General features: G+C 41.8%; 1 protein-coding gene across 7 annotated transcripts in view; it reads right to left on the bottom strand.

The window, feature by feature from the left end:
* SESTD1 (SEC14 and spectrin domain containing 1) overlaps window positions 1-25,399 on the bottom strand; it is a 118,567-nt gene that overhangs the window by 80,338 nt on the left and 12,830 nt on the right. For 6 of the 7 annotated variants that reach the window (XM_050916802.1, XM_050916805.1, XM_050916806.1 and 3 more), the window contains exon 2: window positions 8,720-8,799. In XM_050916802.1, coding sequence (XP_050772759.1) covers window positions 8,720-8,774 — 55 coding nt within the window. In that variant the 5' untranslated portion in view covers window positions 8,775-8,799. Of the gene's footprint in view, window positions 1-8,719; window positions 8,800-14,614; window positions 14,737-25,399 lie in introns of those variants that run through there. The other variant, XM_050916803.1, reaches the window with a different exon arrangement.

Raw genomic sequence — 25,399 nt, 5'->3', positions numbered from 1 at the left:
ACCAAACCACACTTCTAAGAGGCAGGAGGATATATTCAACTCCAATACTGAGTTTAGCTCTGAGCAAGCAGACAGCAAGAAAAAAAACAAAACAAAAAAACAGACAAGCATGGCCCATCCACAAAAGCTGACATCAAAGAAATTGTTTTGTAGCTAAGCTCCAAGAAGGCTGAATTCAAGCAGTAGTTACAGATCTTGAAAATGGATGCAGGATGGAAGAATTAGCAGACCAAATGAATGAGCAAAGTACCACTGTCATATACGTAGTTGAGTATCAGAGGGGTAGCCGTGTTAGTCTGGATCTGTAAAAGCAGCAAAGAATCCTGTGGCACCTTACAGACTAACAGACGTTTTGGAGCATGAGCTTTCGTGGGTGAATACCCACTTCGTCAGATGCATGCAAATGTTCCACATCTGCATTAATAAACCAGTTTCAAAGTAAACTGTAAATCTCAGTAGCTATAAAGGTGCTTTGAGTTTCTTTGCCATTGCTCAGATGCATCTGACAAAGTGGGTATTCACCCACGAAAGCTCATGCTCCAAAACGTCTGTTAGTCTATAAGGTGCCACAGGATTCTTTGCTGCTTATAAGTAGCTGACAAGATTAAAACAAAACAAACAGAAGATGAAGAAGCTGAAACTTTGGAGCTGAAACTCAAAGACCTACATAAAAACAAACAAACAGCAAATGAAGAATAAAGATGTCCCTGAAGGGAGTGGAAAAAGGAACCCTATAGTACTTGTAGAAGTTCTATTTAAATAAATTCTAGTCAGAGAAGAAAACATCTATATTCAAGCCCATTGTGCTTTCTTCCACCAGACCACATCAGGAGTCTGCCCCAGAGAGACTCAATCAGCTGTCTCCATTACTATGCCAACAAGGATCAAACCATAAGAAAAACCAAGGAATAAAGGATCCTTTAATGGTACAAGGGTACAGAATTGCAATATACTGATCCGTCAAATTTAACCTTAAAAAGAGGCAAGATCTCTGCTGCATTTTGTTACATACCACTGAGATATTCCTTGAAATAGTGATTCTCACATAAACCACATCTACTTGAACAAAAATATTGCTTCTCTTCCCCTCAGGGCAAATACTACTTCAACAACAGTTGACTGTTTTAATACAGGTAAGGATTCCCTCCACCCCTAATAACACAGTGCTAGTACCAAAGAGTTGAATACAGACTATTTCCAATGCCTTCTTTTCCCTTTGTCACTGATAATCAAACCTTCATGAGCTCAGCTGCTTGCTTATGTGTTGAGCAACAGTGGATCTCGCGTGACAGGGACAGAAGATAGTGAAACTGATTTTAGCAATAAAATAAAATTGGCTACACTCATTATAGTACAACACTAGAAGTGATGCCCCATTTTCTAGAGAAATAACATCGCTCCTTCAACTAGGCAAACTACCACTTGACCATCATTCTCAACTAATTAAAATGGAAATCCAACTGACCTGTAAAACAAAGAATGGCTCCCACTTTTCAAATAAAAAAAGAGTCACCCAATACAGCAGAGTTTTAAAACTAACAAAACTGGTTAGTTGGATGCCACCAAAGAAAAAGAGGGAAAATAGCTATAAATTTCACCCTTCACCAGACTAAAGGATTATAGTATAGTATCGTTATTTTGCACACCAGACCTGACATTTGTCGACACAACTGTGTAGGGTAGACAAGGCCTTACAGAAAATCCTACCTCAGTTTATTCAGCATACAGTAGGAATCACTTAATGTGTTGCAAATGTGTGAAAAATTCTGAATGAAAATACATCTTTTAATTGAAATTGTCATTTTTTAATGCCTGCTTATGGCATCAGTCACTTCAGCAAACAGTCAGGTCACCAGGAATATTAGGAATCTTGTCAAAAAGATTGCAAAACCAGTTCTAATTTTGCTTTGAATGTGTATTTTACAGTCATAAGAACTATTTTGTAAATACTAGACCTGGTTAAAATGTTCAAACTTTTCCAAACACTATCTGCAGAAAAATTTCATTTTTTCAAAATTGGCAGTTATTCTATTAAAAAAAGAGGTCTAAATGTTTTGGGTTACTGGTTGTTCAGTCATTCTGCCTTTCCTCCTTTTTAATGGAAAAAAGAGGGGGGACTCAACAATTGTAAAACAATTTTTATTTTCAGGTTCCTGACTTTGTTTTGTTTTTAAGTGGAAAATTTTCAAATTTTCCATGAAACATACTTATTTTCCAACCAGCTCAAGCTAAATACCAAATAGTGAAGTTTTACATCTTGTATTACAAGGAGGGCTGCAGTACAAAGTTTGCAGTTGCCATGCTTCCTTTTGACTCTCTCAGAGTATAGCTACACTGCAGTAAAACACTTGTGGCAATGCTGACATAATAAAAGCACCTAGATGAGTGGCAAAGATCTTTTTGTGACAAAGTTAGAGCAAGGCAGTGTTAGTGTAGACAGTGCGCATACTTATGTCGCCCTAAGTGGCCTTCAGGAGGTGTCCCACAATGCCCATCATGACCACTCTGGTAAGTAGTTTCTACTCCGTTGCCCTGCAGCCAGGTACACAGGCATGCACCCCTTCCCCTTTAAAGCCTCAGGAATTTTGGAAATTCCACTTCCTGTTTGCTCAGTGTGGACAGCTCACATCGCATCTTCCCAGCTGACCATGCCAGCTTTCTGCAGCAAATGTGCTCCCGCCTGGAGTACACTAGAGTTGCTGGATTGGTTGGGTCTGTGGGGAGACGAGGCTGTGCAGTCGCAGCTCTAATCCAGTTGTAGGAACTTTGATACCTGCGAGAAGATTGCTCCTGGTATTGAAGAGAAGAGGCATGAAATGGACACACAGAAGTGCCGTGCTAAGATCAAGGAGCTGAGACAGGCGTACCAGAAGGCAAGGGAGGTCAACAGTCACTCTGGTGTGGCACCAAAAACATGCTGCTTCTACAAAGACATGTTTTGAGAAGTGCTGAAATCATCTGACCAGGCCAATAGCGAGCACAGACCATGGAGAGACACAATAAATGAAAAACTAGAAATGGATAGCCAGGAGAGGGGACAGGGAAAGGAGCGGATAATAGAGGGTCAGGAGTCAATGATAAAGCTCATGGAGGACCAATCATAGATGCTCAGGTCCCTGATTGCGCTGCAGTTGGAACACATGCATGCTTGACTCCCCAGCAGCCCATACAGAACTGCATTCCATGCCCTACCCAAGCTCCCCAGCCACATTCCTTCCACATTCCCGGCCAATCACAGTACCTCTTATACTCCAACATTTTCCATAACAGCTGAACTTACACACAGCTGTGAGATCCTCATTTCAGAGAGTGTGGCTCACTGTCATGAACCTTGTAAGAAATGTTAATATGTGTATTACTATTTAATAAAAATTTAGTCTTACAAAGACAATGATGCTTTATTTGTCATCTACATATGGGGATTGCAGCAGACATCCATACACAGTGGCAATCGGCACATTTGCAGATTACAATTAATTCTCAGGCAGGAATCGTTATTCTGTGTGGCAAGTAAATAATGCCTCTCTAAATGCATTACAGAAAGACACAACTGGGGCTCATTGCCAAAATGCTGCTTCAAACACTCCGATTCGAATAGCCCTACCCCCACCCTGTTGAGACCCTCTAACAGCCCTGGTATCTAGTTGCTCAAAATCAGCTGCCAGCTGATCCACCTCAATGCTCCACTCCTCGGGAAACATTTCCCCCTTGGCTTCACAGATATTATGCAGAGCACAGCAGGCTGCTATGACCATGGGACTATTTTCCTCACTGAGGTTCAGCATGCCAAAAAGGCAGCGCCAGAGTCGTTTACATCACCAAACACACATTCTATGATCATTCTGTACCTGCTGGGCCTGCTGCTGAAGTGCTCCTTGCTGCTGTCAAGATTTCCGATGTAAGGCATCATGAGCCACAGAAGTAAAGGGTAGGCTGGGTCTCCCAGGATCACCATGGGCATTTCCACATCCCCTATTGGAATCTTCTGGTCTGGAAAGAAAGTCCCTGCATGCAGCTTTCTATACAGGCCAGTGTTCCTGAAGATGGATGCATCATGCACCTTCCCTGACCACCTGGCGCTGATGTCAGTGAAATGACCCTGGTGATCCACCAGCACCTGTAATACCGTAGAGAAGTAGCCCTTTCTGTTGGTGTATTCCATCACAAGATGGTCTGGGGCCAAAATTGAGATATGCATGCCATCTATCACCCCGCCACTGTTAGGGAATCCCATTGCTGCAACGCCATCCACTATTTCCCATACATTGCCCAGAGTCACAATCCTTTGTAGCAGGAGGCAATTAACAGCCCTGCATATGTGCATAAACACAACCCCAACAGTGGGCTTTGGATCTTCAAACTGTTTTATGACTAACCAGTAGCAGACTGAAGTTGCCAGCTTCTACACAGCAATCACCACATGCTTTTCCACTACTAAGGCAGCTCTCATTTTGGTGTCCTGACACTGCAGGGTAGGGACAAGCTCCGCATGCAGTTCAAGGAAGGTGGCTTTATGCATACAGAAGTTGTGCAGCACTGCTCGACATCCCATGCCTGCATCACAGTCTGATCCCATCATCCAGAGCTTGTTTCCCGAGCCCAGTAACGACAGTCCACCATATGCAGCTGCTCCATGAATGTCAACATCAATCTTGAATTTTTTCTTTCCGTGGCACACAGCAGGTCAGGGAGCACAGATTCCTGTTCAGATTCGCAGCTCATGAAATACTGCAGGGTCAGCTACGTTGTATTCTTAATGCTCATCACAAGACTGGTGAACAGTGCAGGATCTATGCTTTCAGGCAGAGATGGTGGACGGAAGTTTACAGGGGCAGTTGAAAAACAGCACAATGTAGTCAGAATCCCTTGGAATTGTGGAACAGAGAAAATTGCATCATGGGGCAGTAATTCCATTCCCATGATGCATTTTGATCCATTCCCAGAACTCTTAGCAGAAGGTGGTGGCGATTTGCACAGCGGGATAGCTACCCATGTTCTACTGCTCTCTCTGTTGGTGCTAGAGCACCAACTGTGGATAAGCTCTGCCAACACAAGGAGTATTGTGTGAACATGCATAAGCGACGAAATAACAGTAGTTTATGATCATCAACGTAACTTAAGTCGACTGAACTCTGTAGTGTAGACATGGCCTATGTCTCTCTCATGGAGTTTCCCTATGCTCTTCTCCCTATCAACATCACAAAGGAACTACACCATAAATTAGCTGTAAAAAGTCGCTTATATTGATTACACAAGAGAATCTAAAATTCAAGATGCATTCAACATTGCATATGCAAGTTTAGATTTGACACTTGAAATCTACTCACATCTGCAGTAAGTGCTTGATCGCTAAGATGATTTTTATTGAATAATTACCTGGATTTAAAAAGCACTCGCAGTACAGATTTAAAACACTATTGATTTGTTGACATTTTTACCAAAGATTGCAATAAATTAGATGTGTTATTGAGTTTCATGACATTTCACAGCATGCTCAAACTGAGTTATTTTTACTAAGGAGATAAGATTAAAACATCTTTATTCTAGCTGCATAATAATTTTAGTACAGGTTTATCAAACAACTAAGACTTATTCAGGTCAGACAAATATTCTGTCATTGAAAGTCTTCAAACAGATTCTTCAACTGAGTTAAATCACCCAAAATGATGGCAAAACAAGGATTATCCACTTCCCACAAACTCCCTTCAATGAATGACGCTGCTCTACAATTTCAATAGGAGGTATCAAGCAGTTCTATGTACCCTTCTAAACTAGAATTATTAAAATTGGTTGTGAATTAGAAGATAAGCAATTTATGCCAAACAGTTTTATAGTATAACAATCACATCCAGATTATCAGTAAGGAAATTTCAGCAACCTTCCCTGAACATACCCATAGCATTCAATATCATCAATACAAGAAAACCAAAACATATTACACAATGGAAGTTACACCAATGTTAGGGTGATCCAGATCATTTTTTTCATTTTTGTCTCCGCTTCTTAGTTATATTGTGATAACTAGATTTAGCAGGAGTCATTCATTTCTCCTCCTTTTTTAAAATATTCTCTTGCGTGACTTTTCATCACTGCATCATTACTTCTATCTCAGACACATTCCCCACCACCTTCACAGTACTATCTGTAGGAGTGGCAATCCCAAATCTGATTGTGACTCTAGATATACTAAACTGGAAGCCAAAAAAAAAAAATAAAGTCATCTGACAAAGAAGCCATAATATGAGCTATTATGTGGAGATTCTCAGGGTTAGAACCAATCTTAAAATAGGACAAATTCATGTGAAGTATGTTATAGATCAGCATAAACTGATCTAATTTACATGCTGAGAAAGTGGAAGAGCAGGACTGTACCACAAAATGCAAACAAGGACAGATATAAGAAATAAAACTGAAGGAACTGCTCTCTTACATCCTCCTGTTGGTTGCTTTTTCTGCTTCTAAAGAAGCACATATTTCTCCCCCCTCAGTCATATGAACTAGTTTATCAATGCGTAATTTGCCGTCATTTATATTGCTTCTGAATTTGGCCCACGGTTTCCAGGTCTGTGGAAACACTGTTCTAATAGAAACTGCTGTGTTTTCCTTCTGGTGAATGAAGTGGGGAGAGCAAATAATGGACATACCAATTGATGTAATTAATCAGCATCATTGCCAATAGCTTCTAGAAGGAACCACATAGTTTAGCCTACTGTCTCAAGAGAACAAGCCCTGAAAAGCACTGTGTAGTGGAGGGAGGGAAAATGATGTAAAGTTAGACAAGGAATAATAAAGCAGGTCCAGACATACTGGTTTTCAGGTGTCTTCTAGCAGATTATAATTCTCATGTCTGGGGAGTTCAACATCCAAAAACCTACCAGATATTTTCACAACATAACTTTCTTCTGATGTTTTATTATGATTATATTTTAAAAATCTTTGAAGCTAAATGATATAAAAAGATTTGACAAACTGGTTGCCCACCAGTTTTCTTTATTCACATTTGAGAAGACTATAAAATCTGTTGTATATATCTGTACCATTAAATTACATTATAATGTCTGTCAGTACTATCTAATTCCAAAGAATCAAGCCTACTCAGCAATATAGTAAATTCAAAAATTTTCCAGATTTAAACTGCCACTCATTAAATTGCTTTTCACTGAGAATATCTGTATTTCACAGTGAATCAGCTAGCTTTACTTGCCAAATTGCAAATGCACTTTAGTTGATCAGAATCTCCTTGAGGTATATGCTAATCAAACAATTGCACTATAACTGCTGAAACTGCTCTGGAGAAGGAGGCAGCTAAGGAAATTGCTCACTATTGCAGGCTGCCAGAAGAAGCTGCTGGGGGATGGGGGCGGGGGGTGTTAATGCAAGGGAAGAGACACTAAATCAGTGGTTGGGAGTGGGGAGGGAGAAGAGGTTACACATCAACTCATCTAGATATTTGCCAAGTTTTACAATTGGCTACATAAAAAGCATTAATGAAGTCAGTAAACTAAAATTTCATACAATTACTTGTTTATATTGCTCCATATACTATACGATATTTATATTTCAATTGATTTTATAATTGTATGGTAAAAATGAGAAAGTAATCAGTTTTTTAGTAATAGTGTGCTGTGACACTCGTATTTTATGTCTGATTTTGTAAGCAAGTAGTTTTTAAAGTGAGGTAAAACCTGGGGTACACAAGACAAATCAGACTACTGAAAGAGGTACAGTAGTCTGGAAAGGTTGAGAACCACTGCTCTAAATACATTAGCTCTGAGGAGAAATATGGGAGTTTAATTTTTCAGAAATTCAAGCAAGACACACTTGCTTGATTTGGCTAAGAACTAGCCATTAGATGAAATATAGTAGTATTTTGTTTTTAGCTAAAATAATGCTTCCTAATTTGTACGATTGCAAAAATGTACCTATCAGCAACTCATGTTTCTTAAATGCTGGTGTGCATAGAAGTTAAAACAGCAAGAACTAAAAGCAACGTGAACATCTAAAACAGCACCTTAGTCAGCAAAATCTAAAGTCACTTAAAACATACATCGCTAAAGGGAAAGTCTTCATTCTTTTGTAAATGATGGACTTCAACCTAAAATGAAAATTTGTTTGAGCAAAATAATAAACATTAATATTCCAGCTCCACCCCACCAGACTAAATCATCATTTTTACTACTTGATAAGATTTCATCTTATTATTATTTGAATGCCCAAGAGACTCAGTCTGGACCAGAACCCCATTATGCTAGGGGCTGTACACACAGAACAAAAAGATGGTCTCTATCTTTTGTGGAGTAAAGATTTGAAGGAAAGAAGGAGAAAGAACTTTCTATAAGAAATCCTGAAAACGAATTGTCCTACATTTCAGAATCAATTGCTTACATGTCAGTTAGAAGTTAGTTTTGGACCCTTATTAAATTATCACATTTTATTTTATAAGAAGTGACACATGACACCAACCTTGTGTAGGTCATTTCAATTAAGTTACAGACCAGAATAAAAATTGGCTTGCCAAGATCCACTAGTGACAAACTATGTTTGAATTTAGTTTTGTTATCCATATTAAAAGATATTTTAGAGCAGTGTTTGAAATAAACCTTGGTGAAAATCTAAGATACACTTCTGTTAAATGCATCTGGCAAAGATCAACAAACAACACAAGTCAGATTCAAATTATACACTGAGAAACTGATTGAAGAAAAACCAGAAACTGTACCTGAAAGGAAGGCTAATTTTTTCTTCAGAATAGGTAATATTACGGTAGCTTCCATTCTACTTCAGTTAACTTTCACAGCTCTGAAACACAAGAAATTAAGAGTATCAACTTTGGGAAATCAATTACCATGCTACACTTGAACAAGAGTTAGCTTGTGCCAGCACAGTTTTGTACTTACTTTTTAGAGAGCAGCACACAATACTTTATAACCAAAACTGTGATATAACATTTCAATTGCATTATGTTGCAAAACTGAAGAAAAACCCCAGATCAATGTCAATAATTTTTCCATTGTAAATCTTTTAAATCTCTATTATTTCTCTCTATTATCTGAAAGCTAGTTTTTTTATTATTATTTTAGCCTTAAATTTCTTAGACTCTTCAAAGTTAAATTCATTTTATTTTCAACACACTGAATGCAAAATACAAACCCATAAGACATACATAGCTTAAGTTGCCCTACTCAAGATGGGGAAAAACGTTAAAATAGAAGCAGTTTATAAGTAGATCATCTCGTATTATCTTGTCATTCTCATGTACCGGAATAAGTGTGAATAAACCTAGTGCTCCTGTTTACATTTGATAGGGTTTCTCTCAAAGTACCAGGATTACAATAATTAGAGAGTAACTTATCTTTATATTGTATGCAAGTTAATGCATTACCAAATTAAGGCCATGTCTACATCTAAAATTTTGCAGCGCTGGTTGTTACAGCTGTATTAGTACAGCTGTATAGGGCCAGCGCTGCAGAGTGGCCACACTTACAGCAACCAGCGCTGCAAGTGGTGTTAGATGTGGCCACACTGCAGCGCTGTTGGGCGGCTTCAAGGGAGGTTCGAGGAACGCGAGAGCAAACCGCGGCGAAGCTGGTCTCCTTTCCCGGTTTGCTCTCTCGTTCCCCGAACCCCCGAACAAGCAGGTCTCCTTCCCTGCGGTTTGCTGGGTGGTTCGGGGAACGCGAGAGCAAACCCGGGAAAGGAGACCAGCTTCGCCGCGGTTTGCTCTCGCGTTCCCCGAACAAGCAGGTCTCCTTCCCTGCGGTTTGCAGGGTGGTTCCGGGAAACGCGAGAGCAAACCGCGGCGAAGCTGGTCTCCTTTCCCGGTTTGCTCTCGCGTTCCCGGAACCACCCAGCAAACCTCAGGGAAGGAGACCTGCTTGCTCGGGGTTCGGGGAACGCGAGAGCAAACCGCGGCGAAGCTGGTCTCCTTTCCCGGTTTGCTCTCGCGTTCCCGGAACCACCCAGCAAACCTCAGGGAAGGAGACCTGCTTGCTCGGGGTTCGGGGAACGCGAGAGCAAACCGGGGAAGGAGACCAGCTTGATTACCAGAGGCTTCCTCAGGTATGCTGGGATACCTGCTTATTCCACGGAGGTCAAGAAAAGCGCTGGTAAGTGTCTATATTTGATTACCAGCGCTGGATCACCAGCGCTGGATCCTCTACACCCGAGACAAAACGGGAGTACGGCCAGCGCTGCAAACAGGGAGTTGCAGCGCTGGTGGTGCCCTGCAGATGTGTACACCTCCTAAGTTGCAGCGCTGTAACTCCCTCACCAGCGCTGCAACTTTCTGATGTAGACAAGCCCTAAGATTCAATGCAGTGGTCCCCAATGAGGTACCCGCTGGGGCATTAATGTGTGCCCACCTAGTGCCCAGCAGGGGAGAGAAGCCACGGCCCCATGCCTGCTGGGGACGGAGAACTCCAGGGCCCGGAGGCTGTGGCTTCTCTCCAGCTTCTCTGGGGCTGCAGGCACCGGTGTTCTCTGTCCCTGGCAGGCGCGAGGCTGTGGCTTAAGCTGGAGAGAAACCACGGCCCCGCGCCTGCCGGAGACAGAGAACTCTGGGGCTGAAAGGGTTCTCTGTCCCTGGCAGGCATGGGGCTTCTCTCCAGCTTCTCCGAGGCTACAGGCTGTGGGCGCCCGTGTTCTCTGTCCCCAGCAGACTCCGGGCCACGGCTTCTCTCTGGCTTCTGTGAAAGTAGAATGAATTATATAGTAAGAATAGAAAGGATTAAAGAAATGCTGTCTGTACCTTTAAGCAAAACTGTTGGAATGCTGCAATCCAGGTGTCAGGAATACAGACATTAACATAGAACAACTGCACCGTTTAAGGGCAATTGGTGAAGTATTAGCCTTAAATCGATAACAGTTAGTAAGGAAATAGGATATGCATGCTGTGCCCCAGGTGAATTTTCCTGTTTTGCTTTCTTTGTCCCTTTGTCTAATTCCCGCTCTTTTATCTGTATAAATAAGACTATTTGGGCCTTGCATGGCCACTCACATATTCTGAATGTTATTGGCGGAGCGCTGCGCTAATAAACAGAGTGGTCTGACAAATTGTGAGTCCTGATTCTAACTTTGACACTTCGAAGCCAGAGAGAAGCCGCGGCCCAGCCCCTACCAGAGACAGAGAACTCCACGGCTGCAAGCGCCGATGTTCTTGGTCCCCGATGGGCGCGGGGCCACGGCTTAAGCCCGACAGAAACAGTGGCCCCGCGGCTGCCGGGGACAGAGAACTGTGGGGCTGCAGGTAGCGGGTGCTTGCATTCTCTGTCCCTGGCAGGCACGGGGCTGCAGCTTCTCTTCAGCTTCTTTGGGGCTGCAGGCACCGGTGTTCTGTCACCTGGCAGGGGTGGGGCCGCAACTTCTCTTTGGCTTCGAAGCTGGAGAGAAGCCGCGGCCCGGCGGCACCTGCCAGGGACAGAGAACTCTGGGGCTGCAGGCGCCGGTATTCTCGGTCCCTGGCAGGCGTGGGGCCGCGGCACAAGCCCGAGAGAAACCACAGCCCTGCGCGTGCCAGGGACAGAGAACTCGGGGGCTGCAGGCTCCATTCTATGTTAAAGTAACAATAATAAATATATTTGGACCAGCAGTTCAACAATGTTTAACTTTTAAAAAATAAATAAGATGAAAACTGTTTGTGATATTTATTTTGTAAAAACTCCTTAATTTTTCTTACAGGTAGATAAAAAAGAGCAAATTCACATGGCAAGGTGAAAGAGTAATTGCCGAATAATTTAATTAATACCTTTTACATGTAAAATTACCCTTTTTATCTCATGGATTCATATATTGTGTATATTAAATATGATTTTTTTTGTATTACTTAATGTACAAATACAAAATAAGCCTTGAAAAATTGTTGGCGCCCACCACACTCTTCTGAAAACATGAATGTGCTACAGGCCACAAAAAGGTTGGGAGACACTGTCTCAATGCATTTATCACCAAACTCAGACTTAAGACACACTGTTTGCAAACAAACAATCTAATTAATCCTTTCTGTTGCTTCATCATCTTTTAACCTATTGTTTAATGTATAGGTGGAGATGTTCCTGCTTTTCTCCCTCTTCTTTCATGAATTCAGCCCAAATTCACAAAGAGCATCAATGAACCAAAACACATTGAAGGAGAGAATTCACCCAGCTCTGCAGCATAGCAAACCTCTCACAATCCTAACAATTTACACACAGTTTCTGCTGGGCCATGGGAGACGCACTGTGGTGGTTTAACCATCCAGTGCACCTGGTGAATTTTCTTGTTAATAATTTGAATAGACATTTCATAATAAACTGAAATTAGGACATAATAAACTGAAATGTAGCTGGCAACAAACAGATAAAACCTAAATATTAATAGCTACCTCTGCAGAGACCTTTCACGTCTACAAGAACGTTTCGACAATACATGTTGCTTACTAAGGAGTCTGTTATACATACAGACCATTTCCCCCTCCCTACCATGCAAACTGACATAAAAAACAAATGGAACTGCCTTAATGTGCCATGTTCATTAGTAGCTAAAATCCATTACATTACGAGAAATAAAGAGCCACCATTTGGATGGGTTATGGATACGTTGTCAGTTTACTTTCCTTTTCAACTGAAAATAAGAAGCCCAAGCTAACTGAAATACCTCTTCATTGAGGCAGTATGTATTGGGAAATTGTCTAATAAGACTAAAAGTCTGTTTTAACATAATGACAATTTTTCTCTGTTGCTATAACAAATCACTGAAACTTTTATTCTACAGCTAACAAGTAAAGTGACAACCTGGGAAGAATTTAGAACAAATTACATTCCAAAAAACAGGTAAAATGTAGTAATATATACAAAGATAAACAAGTGAAGACAAAATGACACAAATAAGTTCAAAGTGTGTAAAAGAAAGACAATGACTTCAATCACTGTAATGTTAAATCAGCTAAACACTGGAAGGCAATAAACAAGAGTAACTCACTCTCAAACAATACTAATCCCATCAAACACCAAATAAAAAGAAAGAAAGAATTTGGATTTAAGATGAACAGTCCAAGCTCCGCCAAAGAAACTCAAGTAGACAATTAAAGAGTAAAAAATGTGTAGCATAACCAATACATTAAAAGTTGTACAAGAGAGTATTGGGTGAGCATCTAAGAAAGTATCTTTAAAAAAGGCAACAATCATGGGAAAGATGACTATTAAATACAAATATGGCATGTGAAAAAGTGATAAAATGTAGATTTCTGCAAGTTCCTAAAAAAGTTAAGAGGCAGGAAAACTAGTTAACAAGATCCAGTACTCTGCATGCTGTGAAGCTTTAAGAAAAACTGAGTGACAAAGGGGTGTCAAACTTTGCTTCTCACTCAGTGACAAGGATCAGCCTGAGACTACAAACAGCATTCAGCTCACAGAAAAGCTTTACTACAAATATCTGCAAGGGCAAAACAACTTGAATCTTTTCTGGCATCGGGATAAGAAAATTATGCAGATAACACCCCTTTACATACCCTCAAATACTGAACACACAGTAAGGCTTTGTCTACACTACATAGCTTTTTGAGAGACAGCCATGTCACTAAAAGTTGGGCAGTGTAAACGCGGTTTGTCAGCACTTTTTCGGACAAAATACTTCCACCCCTAGGAGCAGGGTTTGCATTGTCGACAGGAAAGCGCACCTGCCAACAAGCCGTTTACACTGCCACTTCTTGTGGCAAAACTTTTGTCTTTCAGCAAGGGGCTTTTTAAAGCACCTGTGAACAAAAGTTGTGTCGTTCAATTTGCAATGTAGACAAAGCCCAAGTCATGAAGAACAGCAAAAGAAAGTAGGCATTTGAGACCAGATCATAGTTTCCATTTTTTCCCACATAGAACAGAGAAAAACTGCAGAGAACTCTCTGAAATGGCCCAAATTTCAATAGAAGAAGCAGGATTGAGCCAATATAAAACAGTGTCCCATGTCCTAAAGTTCCAAAGAAACTCCTACATACTATTTCAACATTATTGGGCTTCACAATATTGGGGATGTGGCTCAGGAAGGAGAAATAGGAGGTAGGGCAAGGGTAAAGGTCCAAACCACCACCACCACCACCTTCCATATGCACAAGAATTCTCCTGCTAAGACATATCCTGCAAAAGGCCAATGTTATTTTATGCCAACTTCTACTCTGTAACTCAAGACGCTCCTTCCACCAAGGGTGGGCTTTTCTGGTTTATGCATTTTCAAGGAACCAGAAAGAGCACAGCTCAAACATGTACAAAACTGGTTACTTAAAATCTCAGCTTTTTAAAACTAATATGTTAATTTTCTTCTGATTTGAATTTTAAGCTTCAAGGCAAGCAACACATCAAGTTTGAATTTTCTAGCGTCATTCATTTTTAAGTTATCCAAGAGTGAACTATCTGATTGGAACATGAGGAAATTTTCCATGCCCATGTAACAAAAAATGACGGAAATGGTTTGGCTCAGACTTTTTTAAAGTTATTGTTGGGCTAAGACAAATTTCAGCATAAAAATATCTTATTTGAAAAAGCTATGAATGCATGACTTCTGATAAAATCTAGACCTATAAGAAAATCAACATCAGAGATAGCATGCACCACTTGAACACATTTTATACATAGATCTATCATACACACACCTATACAAATCTGTGTGTGGGTGCGCGTGCACAAAACCAATTATGGCCATGTCCCATCATCGGTGGGATTGAATCCACAGCATCAAACAGCACCAAAAGTATCTGAGCTACCACCACCTGAGCTAAAGGAGAACTTATTTAGTTGTGGCAATAAAAAGTTGTACAGTAAGCAGTGCCCGCAGGCAGAGGGAGCCACGATCACACCCACATCACTAGGTCAGTGCATTGTTTGTGTGCGCCTACATGCAGGAAAAAGGGAGAGAGAACACATGATGGTGTAGTGTGGCATTATGAAGGTTTTGCTAGCATGAATTTGGTAGGGATGTGTTACAAGTGATGAACCCACACAAGTAAAGCAGATTATCCTAAAGAAGTGCAAATAAATTTCTACTACCACAGTACCATATATTCTGTACATGCCACATTTTACAGAAAATATTTTAGAAATGTTTTCAAAAAATTTTAAAATCCTCAATACTTTGAATTATAGATCTTATGCTTTATCAAATTACTACTCTGATCTGGAGTACATTTTTAAATTCACATATAAATGCAAAACATGATGCTATAGTATATCTGACATACACTGAGTAGGGGAAGCGGAGCAGAAGAGCTAAATTTCCTTGTGCAAAATTACAAACTCTTCCTCTCAGTACAGCAAAAATGCTTCTTACTGCCAAATTAATTTAGTCATCAGGAACAAATGATCACACACCCAACAGAGGGTGGGGTGGTTTGATCACACCAGCAAGGAAAAGCAACCCCTGGGGTCCCGAGAGAAGGGAGGGGCAGGCTTGACTGCTCTGTGGCCTTCCCCTCTCCCACATCCAGAATGCAACTCACAAGTAGAGATCATTGTGGGGGTGGGGAGGGAAGACACTGAATTCTCCACCTTTCCCTTCTGCTGTTGGGAGGCTGGGGAAAGAGGGGAGAATTGATTGTCTCACGCTCCTCCTCTTCCTGTGTATAAAGCTCTGGGGCCATGCAGCAGCCATTCTGCTCTGATTGCTGCTGAAGAAACAGCAGCTGCCTGAAAGAAGCCATATTGACAACACTTTTTTTTTTTTTTTTTTTGAGCTTTTACACTCATTTGCAAACACCACAAGCATGGTTAAGGTATGAAGCTGAGGGCCCCAGTTTCCGGCAGCGCAGGAGTGGACAGTTACTAAGGAAATTAACTTGCACCAATTGGCTCACTCACTGGATGACTTTTTTGGCAGAAAGATGCGATTTGGGTGAACTCACTCACCAATTAGGAACATTTCCATAGATGGCAGAATGCCTGGGGAGTCCTACTCACCCCCTGAAAAAAAGAGACAACCCAGAGAATGACATACCTGGAAATCAAATTGGTAGGTGTATCACGCCTAAGGAAAATCTGGACAAATTAGGTATGTTAACACAAGTGATGAAGAGTTTTGGCAAAGTAAATCCAAAGCAGTTGCATGTAATTATGGGCTCTTTAAATTTTGCCCCTAACTGTCCTGGTCAGGGCTTTTGTGTACACTTAATAGCAGCCACCTTGGCAATTAAGGAACCTCATTATTTTGACAAAGAAAAAGAGGAAATACTTGAGAGTGGGAGACATTTTTAAAATAGTTTAAGGGAGTGACATGATTGGATGCCAGGTTGAAATTTACAGGTACAATTGGATGCTACAGTGGGTGTTGGATCAGTACAGGCTTTGCCCCCAGAGCAAGTTTTTGCAGGGAAGAGACAATGCTGTTTAAGGCAGAATTTGCTGTGGCTTTTCAGCACTTCTGGGATTAGTGAAGTCCCTTCTGGAGCATCAACAGGCCACTCCAAGCACACACTGGAACTGGAAGAGGTGCAGGTTAAATAATGGTCAATAAGCAGAAGTTGAAGCCCAGAACAGAACTAAGAGAATGCCTAGATGAGCAGTTATGCCCAATTAAATCCAAAAGAACATTTTCTGACTTGGTGTTCGTCAGAGCCAGCCTTTTATCGTATTATACTGGGATGCCAGTTACTTGACCAGAGATCCATTTGCTGCAGTATTAAGAAAGGTGTGAGCCTGCTTGGGGTACAATACAGCAAGATCTGGTAAGTATTCCTTCAGGAATGACGTGGCAACATCTGCAGCTTTGAAGGCATTTGATTTACGGAGGGGTCCAGGTGACCGGGCTCTGGATAATATGTTATTTAACCAATGCCCGTTCTTCAGTGGGGACTAGCAGGGCAGGGGGAGAATACAAACTAAACCTCTTTTCTGCTTGCAATTTTCAGGAGACACTGGAAACAAGATGGATTTGCTGCACTTGATGATAACGCACTGAGCCCACAAGAGGGCAAGAGAACAGCAGGTGGATCAGAGCTGGGCTTCAGGCTGCAACAGTCAGCTTTGGATGGCTGCAGGGAAGGGGCGTACTGTGGCACAAGCTAATGCCTTTCCTGCACTCCCTGATGGGAGAGTCACATTAATCTAATGCAGAGGTCAGCAACATTTCAGAAGTGGTATGCCGAGTCTTCATTTATTCACTCTAAAGTTTCACATGCCACTAATACATTTTAACATTTTAGAAGGTCTCTTTCTATAAATCTATAATATAACACTAAACTATTGTTGTATGTAAAGTAAATAAGGTTTTAAAATGTTTAAGAAGCTTCATTTAAAAATTTAAATTAAAATGCAGAGCCCCCCTGGACTGGTGGCCAGGACCCGGGCAGTGTGAGTGCCACTGAAAATCAGCATATGTACCATAGGTTGCCTACCCCTGATCTAATGTCTTGATTATTCATTTAATAGAGAACGATCTTGGATGAATTATAGTGTCAGAATTTAATAGGAACGTAGGATGGACTATCCACTAACGGCTGGGCACCAAATGAGGTTTGGTTAGAGATGTTTGCAAAGCAGGTATTTCAACTCTGCTAGTGTGGCTTTTTTTTTTTTTAAACCAAACTTTCTCCTCTCCATTCCCCAAAGGACAACGTGTTTATCAATTCCCTTCTTTTGACGAACAAATCAACCCACATGCTAACAGCACACTTTTAGCAAAAGATCACTTGTTAAGGAGGGAGATTAGGTTCAGTAATTCTTCTAAAATTGCTGACCTACTGAACTCTTAAAAAAAAGTTGTTTCCTATGTTGTAAGAAATTGGGCCTACAAATTTACTCAAGTGGTGAGTTCAACTGTAAAAAGTATGTAAAGATTCGTAAGATATCACAATAACCTATAACAAATGTTGATGTGAAAAGATATGAAAGGGAGACACAAATACTGAATTAGTCCAAACAAAAAGGCCTCCTAATATAAGCCAAGGACTGTATTCACATCCTGCATATTCACATCCTGCATGGTAAACAAGAGAAGTGTAGAATCATAAATCGGTGCATCCAAACTGGTGTGTCAGAAAGTAGGCCAAACTGGTGGACAAAATAGTGAGGGGATGGGCTATTCCATCCCCCAACTTTCCCTTTGAGGGTCCTTAAAGAAAGAGATTTGGCAGTTGGGGGAGAGGAGGGAATTAGACACTGGAGCAAACTTCACCATCATAGCTACCACCCCCACAATCTCCTTGAACCCTAGGCTTTTGTCACACTCATCCTGAGAGATGTCCTGACCAGACTGGGACCTAGATGACATCACCACCTCCACCAGGTCCTGCTGAATCCCAAATTCTACCTGGGATGAAACAGGATTGGACTTAGACAGCAGCTCCAGCACATTTCAGCTAACTTCTCTTTTCCCCAAAAGGACAATTACCATCTTTGATGCCACCTAAGAGACTGTCAAACAAGGTAGGGGGCAGAAAGAGTTTCCTTCTAAAACATCTCTCCAGTTACAGGGAAAGGGAATACAGGATGGTGTTAACATGAAAGCATTATTTAATACTTTACATTGCAAATGCTTTAATTGTTTTTCCTCCTTTTCTTTATCTTTAATAAAAGGTTAAAAACAATTTGTAATGGTGTTTTTGCCAGGGTAATAAGCAGGCTGAGGTCTCTGTAAACCAAACTCCAGTATTAAACAGTGTTAAGTAACTGTTTAATATTGGACAATAACTGGGTAATGTTAACACCGTTAGCCTCATACTCCATCTAAATTAATACAACATTCAATACAAAAAAACAAAAGTAAGATGGATAATTTAAAAAGTTCATCAATATAGCTTTTAATTAAACAGAAAAGGGAATACTTTAAGCACAGACTACATCATCACACGTCAGTAGCTCTGGATAACGTTTATCCCAGAATCTTAAAGGAATTAGCTCTAACATGCTGACACATATTTCATAAGTGTTATGGAAAATTATAAAGAAACCATAGGACTGACGAAATTCATATATGGGGGTGGGGGAAGAACAATTCTGGTGATGACTGATTAGTAACAATAAATTTTAGTTCCTAATAAAATAAAGAAATTGGGATTGGAGAAGAAGGGAACGGATTAAAGACCTAAATGACAGTAGAACAATAAATGTTGACAAGAACTGGTTTATGAAATAATCATAATGTAACACTTTTCATCCAAAGATCCCAAAGTGCTTTACAAATATGTCACAACACTCCTGGAATAGGAGGCAAGTATCATACCCCATTTTACAAATGGGGAAACTGAGGCACAGGTTAAATGGACTTGCCCAAGGTCATACACTATGTCAAGTGACAGGACCAGGAACAGAACCTAGATCTCTACTCCCAACCTCTGATCTCCGCATCAGACCACATATCAGATTGCAAAACTGGGGACGAAGGACATATGGTATAGCTAAAGAGCATCGCAAAACTAATTCAAAATTACTTGGATATGAATCATATGAGCATTGTCATATTGACAAAAGGCTGTCTGAAAGACCATAAACGAAAGTACTATCAAAAAGCAATGTACTAAATTGTTTGGAGGTTCCCAGAGAGATGTGACACAGGTCTGCATTAGGCCCTGATTTAGCATTTCCATTTAAAAACACAAAAATATTAACTGGGAAGTGTTGCAAATATCTTAAAAAATGCAACAGGACAGAAAGATTAGAAAACAACTACTAAATAAAATTCAGTCTGGAAAAAAACACAAGCTTATACATCTGGTGAAAATGTCTGTTAAACAGAGACAATTCATGAGAGAGAGATACTTAGAAAGCAGCACTGCTGAAAGAAGCCTAGAGGAGACAGTGAACAAATTAGATATGAGCTGACAGTGTGATAAAGTGCAAAAATGATTTTTGGCTGCAGATGAAAGAGTCTTCAATCACAGACCAAGAGTAAACACTCTATTTCCATACTATTTCTAGGCTCTGATGAGACTATTTAGAACGCTACATACTGTCCAGGACAATTCAATCCTAAAAAAACATTTAAAAGTTGTAGAAAAGATAATAAGCTGCAGAATTTGGCTTATGAAGAAATCATATTCCATTATCTTAACATCTTGAGCACTGTGCAATATTATAATAATAAAATAAAAACAAGTGTCCAAAAAGCCAGACACTCTTTAAAACAAAAGAAAGTTAGTTTAAAAAAAAGACAGAAAAGCAACAGCCCTAAAAAGAAGAGGGAAAACCCAGAGGAAACACCCTCCTCCCAAAACTGGCATCAACTAGCTGACCTGAAGACAGCTGCAGTCAGGTTCCCTTTAGCACTATACTCTTGTTCCTAACCCACCCAACAGAAATTTCTGCACAGAAGCAACAACAAACTGGGCAAACTCAGCTTAGAAGAGAATTAAGGTATGATCACGCAAGTGCTTCAGGGTTAAATCATTAAGTGCATTATAAACTAACAGTAATGTCTTGATCTTTCAGAAAATTAAATTATTCCCTCATCCCATTCCAAGAGAGGAAATATTACTGCAGGGCAACAGCCCAGCTGTAGTTATGGTTCAGACCAGGTTTCTATTTAAAGCTTGACTCTTCCAAGTGCACCAAAAACTATACAGTTACTCAGATTGCCTTGAAATCTGGTGTGCCTCATGGGTATGCAGAGTTCTCTTAGTGATCTAAATTGGGAGCCATTTGACCATGTGGTTCCTGAGATATAGGCTCTGGAAAAAAATGGTTTTTCTTAAAGTTGAGAGATTCTGGCAACCTATTTTTGGTCACAGAGCTCAAACAAGGGCTCAGATCGTTGCACCAAGATGCCCAGTACTCAAGGATTACCCCAATAGAGTGCCTGCCACTCACCAGTTCTTTAGGGGAAATCAAATTAAAAGATTATTTCAAAAATATTTTGCTTTTCCAGTTTGGCTAGTTGCAAGACTCATGCATTAATTCTCATGCCAAATTTATTATACTGAGCATGCATGGACAGAAGAATTAACAGGACTGATAGCCTTCAAATGTTCATGTCAGCTAGAGAGCCAAGGAAATAAGCAGGAGTCCTATGAACTTGACCCACTCAGCCAGTGTCAGTCTGAGTCCCACCTGGGGCAGAAACCTGGAAATGGCTGGGATACATTTTTGTTAAAACCTCTCTCTATTGAGGGAAAGTAATCGCAGGATGTTTGTTTTTTTTTAAACTGATATGTGAATGCTTGTTGGCAGGATAAGGGCATTTTATGGGATGGAGGAGTGGAGGGAATGGGGATAGGTGATAGGGGAGGTGAGTGGGGCTGGCAGGCTCAGGTGCTAGGAAAGGGACATGGGTGAGAGTGGCAGGACAGGGGGAAAAACAGGAGCAGGGTCACCTGTGGGCCCACATTCTTCCTCTGTGTACGCACCAATATATGGGTTGTCTGAGCCCCCACTCCTTACCCCTCCCTTGTAAGCTGGGATCTAGGGGATGTGAGAGTCCCACTCTCTACCCCCATGTGTGCGCCAGGGTCTGGGGAGCTCCTGCCCAACCACAGTGATATGATTCTCCCCCATCTCCCTTCCCATGTAAGCCAGTTTCTGAGGGGCTTGCTTTTCAGGTGATGTCTGAGCCCTGCTCCCTGTCCCCCGCCCCCCCGATGTTTGCCAGAATCTGGGAGGTCTTGACTATAGATAGCTATCTATGGGGATCTGACCCCTCCATCCCTCTCTCCCTCATATGAGCCAAGTTGGGGGTGGGTGGCGGATTGCTGTTTGGGGATTGTCTGAGCCCCTTTCCTTACCCCTCCCATCTGAGCCAGGATCTGGGGAAGACCTGACTCTCCAGGTGGGAATCTTAAAACATATGCTCAGCGCATACACTAAGAACACACTGTTGGCACTGACTGAGTGGCTGAGAACAAGTATGCTTGACACATATCAGATGAGAGTAGGGTGACCAGATGTCCCGATAAAATCAGGACTGTCCCAATTTTGAGGAGTTTGTCCCGCGTCCCAACCAGAGTACAGTTGGGACGCTATTTGTCCCGATATTTTGCTTCCTGGTCTTTGGCGGCAATTCGGTGGAGAGTCCTTCAGCCACAGACGGTCTTCAGCAGCATTTCAGCGTGGTGTGCTTCTGTCTTTGGCGGCAAGGTTTATTACCCGCCGCTGAAATACCGCCGAAGACTGTCCACGACAGAAGCGCTTTCCGCCGAATCGCTGCCAAACTCCCAGGCGAGTGAGTGTAAACAAAAAAAAAAAACCCACCACCACCACCCCCCGCCCGAAGCGGTCCCGATATTTTCCCCTTAACATCTGGACACCCTAGATGAGAGTTTCCATCACTGTGTGCAGGGAGGGAAGGCCAGCAAGAGGACACCCACTGATATGAATGGAGCCATTCACATGCCTCAGAGGCATTGTTTTAGGTTGTATTCATAACCATGTGCTATTCTTTTTCATAGGAGAACATCACACTGAGGTGAATGGGCCACTTAACGTCTCTCTTAGCCTGCAACTTTGAAGTCTGAAATCTACCCTGGGTAGAAATCTGAGATTGAACTGTAAACATTTGGGAACAATCCACCTTGTGAGGCCATGTCTACATCTAAAATTTTGCAGCGCTGGTTGTTACAGCTGTATTAGTACAGCTGTATAGGGCCAGCGCTGCAGAGTGGCCACACTTACAGCAACCAGCGCTGCAAGTGGTGTTAGATGTGGCCACACTGCAGCGCTGTTGGGCGGCTTCAAGGGGGGTTCGGGGAACGCGAGAGCAAACCGGGAAAGGAGACCAGCTTCGCCACGGTTTGCTCTCGCGTTCCCCGAACCACCCTGCAAACCGCAGGGAAGGAGACCTGCTTGTTCGGGGGTTCGGGGAACGAGAGAGCCAACCGCGGCGAAGCTGGTCTCCTTTCCCGGTTTGCTCTCGCGTTCCCCGAACCACCCTGCAAACCGCAGGGAAGGAGACCTGCTTGCTCGGGGGTTCGGGGAACGAGAGAGCAAACCGGGAAAGGAGACCAGCTTCGCCGCGGTTTGCTCTCGCGTTCCCGGAACCACCCAGCAAACCTCAGGGAAGGAGACCTGCTTGCTCGGGGTTTGGGGAACGCGAGAGCAAGCCGGGGAAGGAGACCAGCTTGATTACCAGAGGCTTCCTCAGGTATGCTGGGATACCTGCTTATTCCACGGAGGTCAAGAAAAGCGCTGGTAAGTGTCTATACTTGATTACCAGCGCTGGATCCTCTACACCCGAGACAAAACGGGAGTACGGCCAGCGCTGCAAACAGGGAGTTGCAGCGCTGGTGGTGCCCTGCAGATGTGTACACCTCCTAAGTTGCAGCGCTGTAACTCCCTCACCAGCGCTGCAACTTTCTGATGTAGACAAGCCCATAGAGTGGGGGATGAATGGGTGATAGGAGGGGAATGAGGGGCTGAGAGGTTCAGGAGAGGGGAGAAAACAGGAGGGGGTGGAGAGCAAGTTAGGGTTGGAGGGGGCTGTCAGCCCTGAATTCTCCCCTTCCATGTGTGTGGTGCAATCTGAATGACACCTTTGCAGGGGTCTGACCCACTTTCCCTGCCCATGCAACTTTCACTCTGCCCTCTTTGGGCAATGCCCCACAATGCCAACACACACACTCGCACTCTGTGTTTTCGCTTTATGGACAGGCACTACATGCACTTGCCCTACACTCACAACACTGACCTTACTTCCCTGACAGAACACCCCAGCTGTAAACTTTAACCATTTCATAGCCCTGTGCAACCCTTTCACACAGGATACTGCCTAAACCTATACTTTCCCCTACCCATTGGTATAGCCACAGACTGCTTGCGTAGTCCAGCTTACCACTGACAGTATCCATGGCAAGAGGATCCCAGTGCCCTGCTACTGATACAACTTACACAATTCTGTACTGAAATGATGTAGACTGAAATCTCAAAAGGTACACATATACCTGGTTCCTTGGATAACACATGGTATAGGGATCACCTCCTATCACAATCACAGCTCTTCCAAACTACAACTTGTTCCTCCACCAAACAATACAGCTACACTTAACACAGTAAAGGCAGCTGGAATTCATGCAGATAATTCCCAGTGGCTGTTGGCAGGTCTAGGGGTGAGGAGCTGAGGCTGCCTGGGTGTTTACCTTACCATCGTATTTCCTGATTTTCAGACGTTTGAGTTTTGCTGAACTCAACATTCTGGAACGGCATGAGCTATCACCAGACAAATTAATTAACTGATTTTTGGGGGGGTGGGTGGGGAGGCATTTAATGGTTTTCTGGTTAAGGCACAGAACTAGAAGTCCGAAAAACTGGTTTCTATTTATGGTTCCTCTTCAACCTCCCCCATCTGTAAAATGGGGATGTTCTACATTACTTCCCTATTTCATAGGAGTATGAGAGATTTAATTCATTAATGTTTTTGAGGCATTAAGACTATAAAGGAGTGCCACAGAAATGCTGACAAGTTACCAAGAAGGGGGACAATTAAATCCAAAGCTGTTGTAGCTTATGAATATAAGCAGAAATAATTTATAATAGTACAGATAACAATACCCATTCTGCAATATTACGGAAAAATTGTCTTGTACGTGGAGAGAAATCCAGACCAACTCCTGAAATCTCAACCTGTTTCATAACCAGCTGTTTCATTCTCTGAATGCCAGAAGTATATAAACCACCATTAGAGTTCCTCAAGATGCTATCCTCAACCCAGAAGGCATTACTTCAGTCTTATCCTGGATCAGCTTAAATCAGCAATCCCTGATCCAAATTGAAACATCTGCCATAAAATCAAACAGCTGGAGACTATGCACACACACACACAAAAAAGTAAAGAGGCAGTGAGCCAAGAAGCAGCAGCATACTGGAGGTACCATAGTCCATATCCTCCAAAACAATTGGGAGGGAGGCAAATGACACCCCACTAGTGATTTTTATCAATGTGTAGACTAAAGAGCAGTAGTCACTTAACTTAATTCAAAGTACTCAAGATATACAGCTTTGGAAAGAGGATAGACAGGATAACATAAGAAGGTCTGATGTATATGATTGGGGATATGCTTCTCAAGTTATAACACGCATAGGAACAAAAAAGGAAAATTGCAAGTATAAGAGCAGTTAAATCAGCCCATTGGCTCATCATTTATAACCTAAGAGCAAACAAAAATTGTTTGATTTAATAGATTTTTTTTAAAGGAACAAAAGCTCAAAGTAAGATGAACGTAAATGTTAGTGTGCAACTGAAGATGCCCAAAATGAATATTTTTACTGTCAACATGGGGGTGCGGGGCACGGCAAGAGGAGAACAGAGTCTTCATCCTTTAAAACCAATTGCTCAAAGGTTTTAACTCCACATATTTAATCATGGTTTATCTTATTTAAAACTGCTTTGTTCAATTCTAAACTGATTATATATTGAGGAAAAATACTAATTAAAAGAGAGCATACTGAACTTTTACATCATACCTTTTTACCTCACAGCCGTTTTAATTCTTACCAAAGGATTAAGCAAACAAAAATGATAGATC

This window comes from Gopherus flavomarginatus, chromosome 10 (assembly GCF_025201925.1).
Source record: "Gopherus flavomarginatus isolate rGopFla2 chromosome 10, rGopFla2.mat.asm, whole genome shotgun sequence".
NCBI lineage: Eukaryota > Metazoa > Chordata > Testudines > Testudinidae > Gopherus > Gopherus flavomarginatus.
This window is presented reverse-complemented; position numbering and strand designations above follow the sequence as displayed.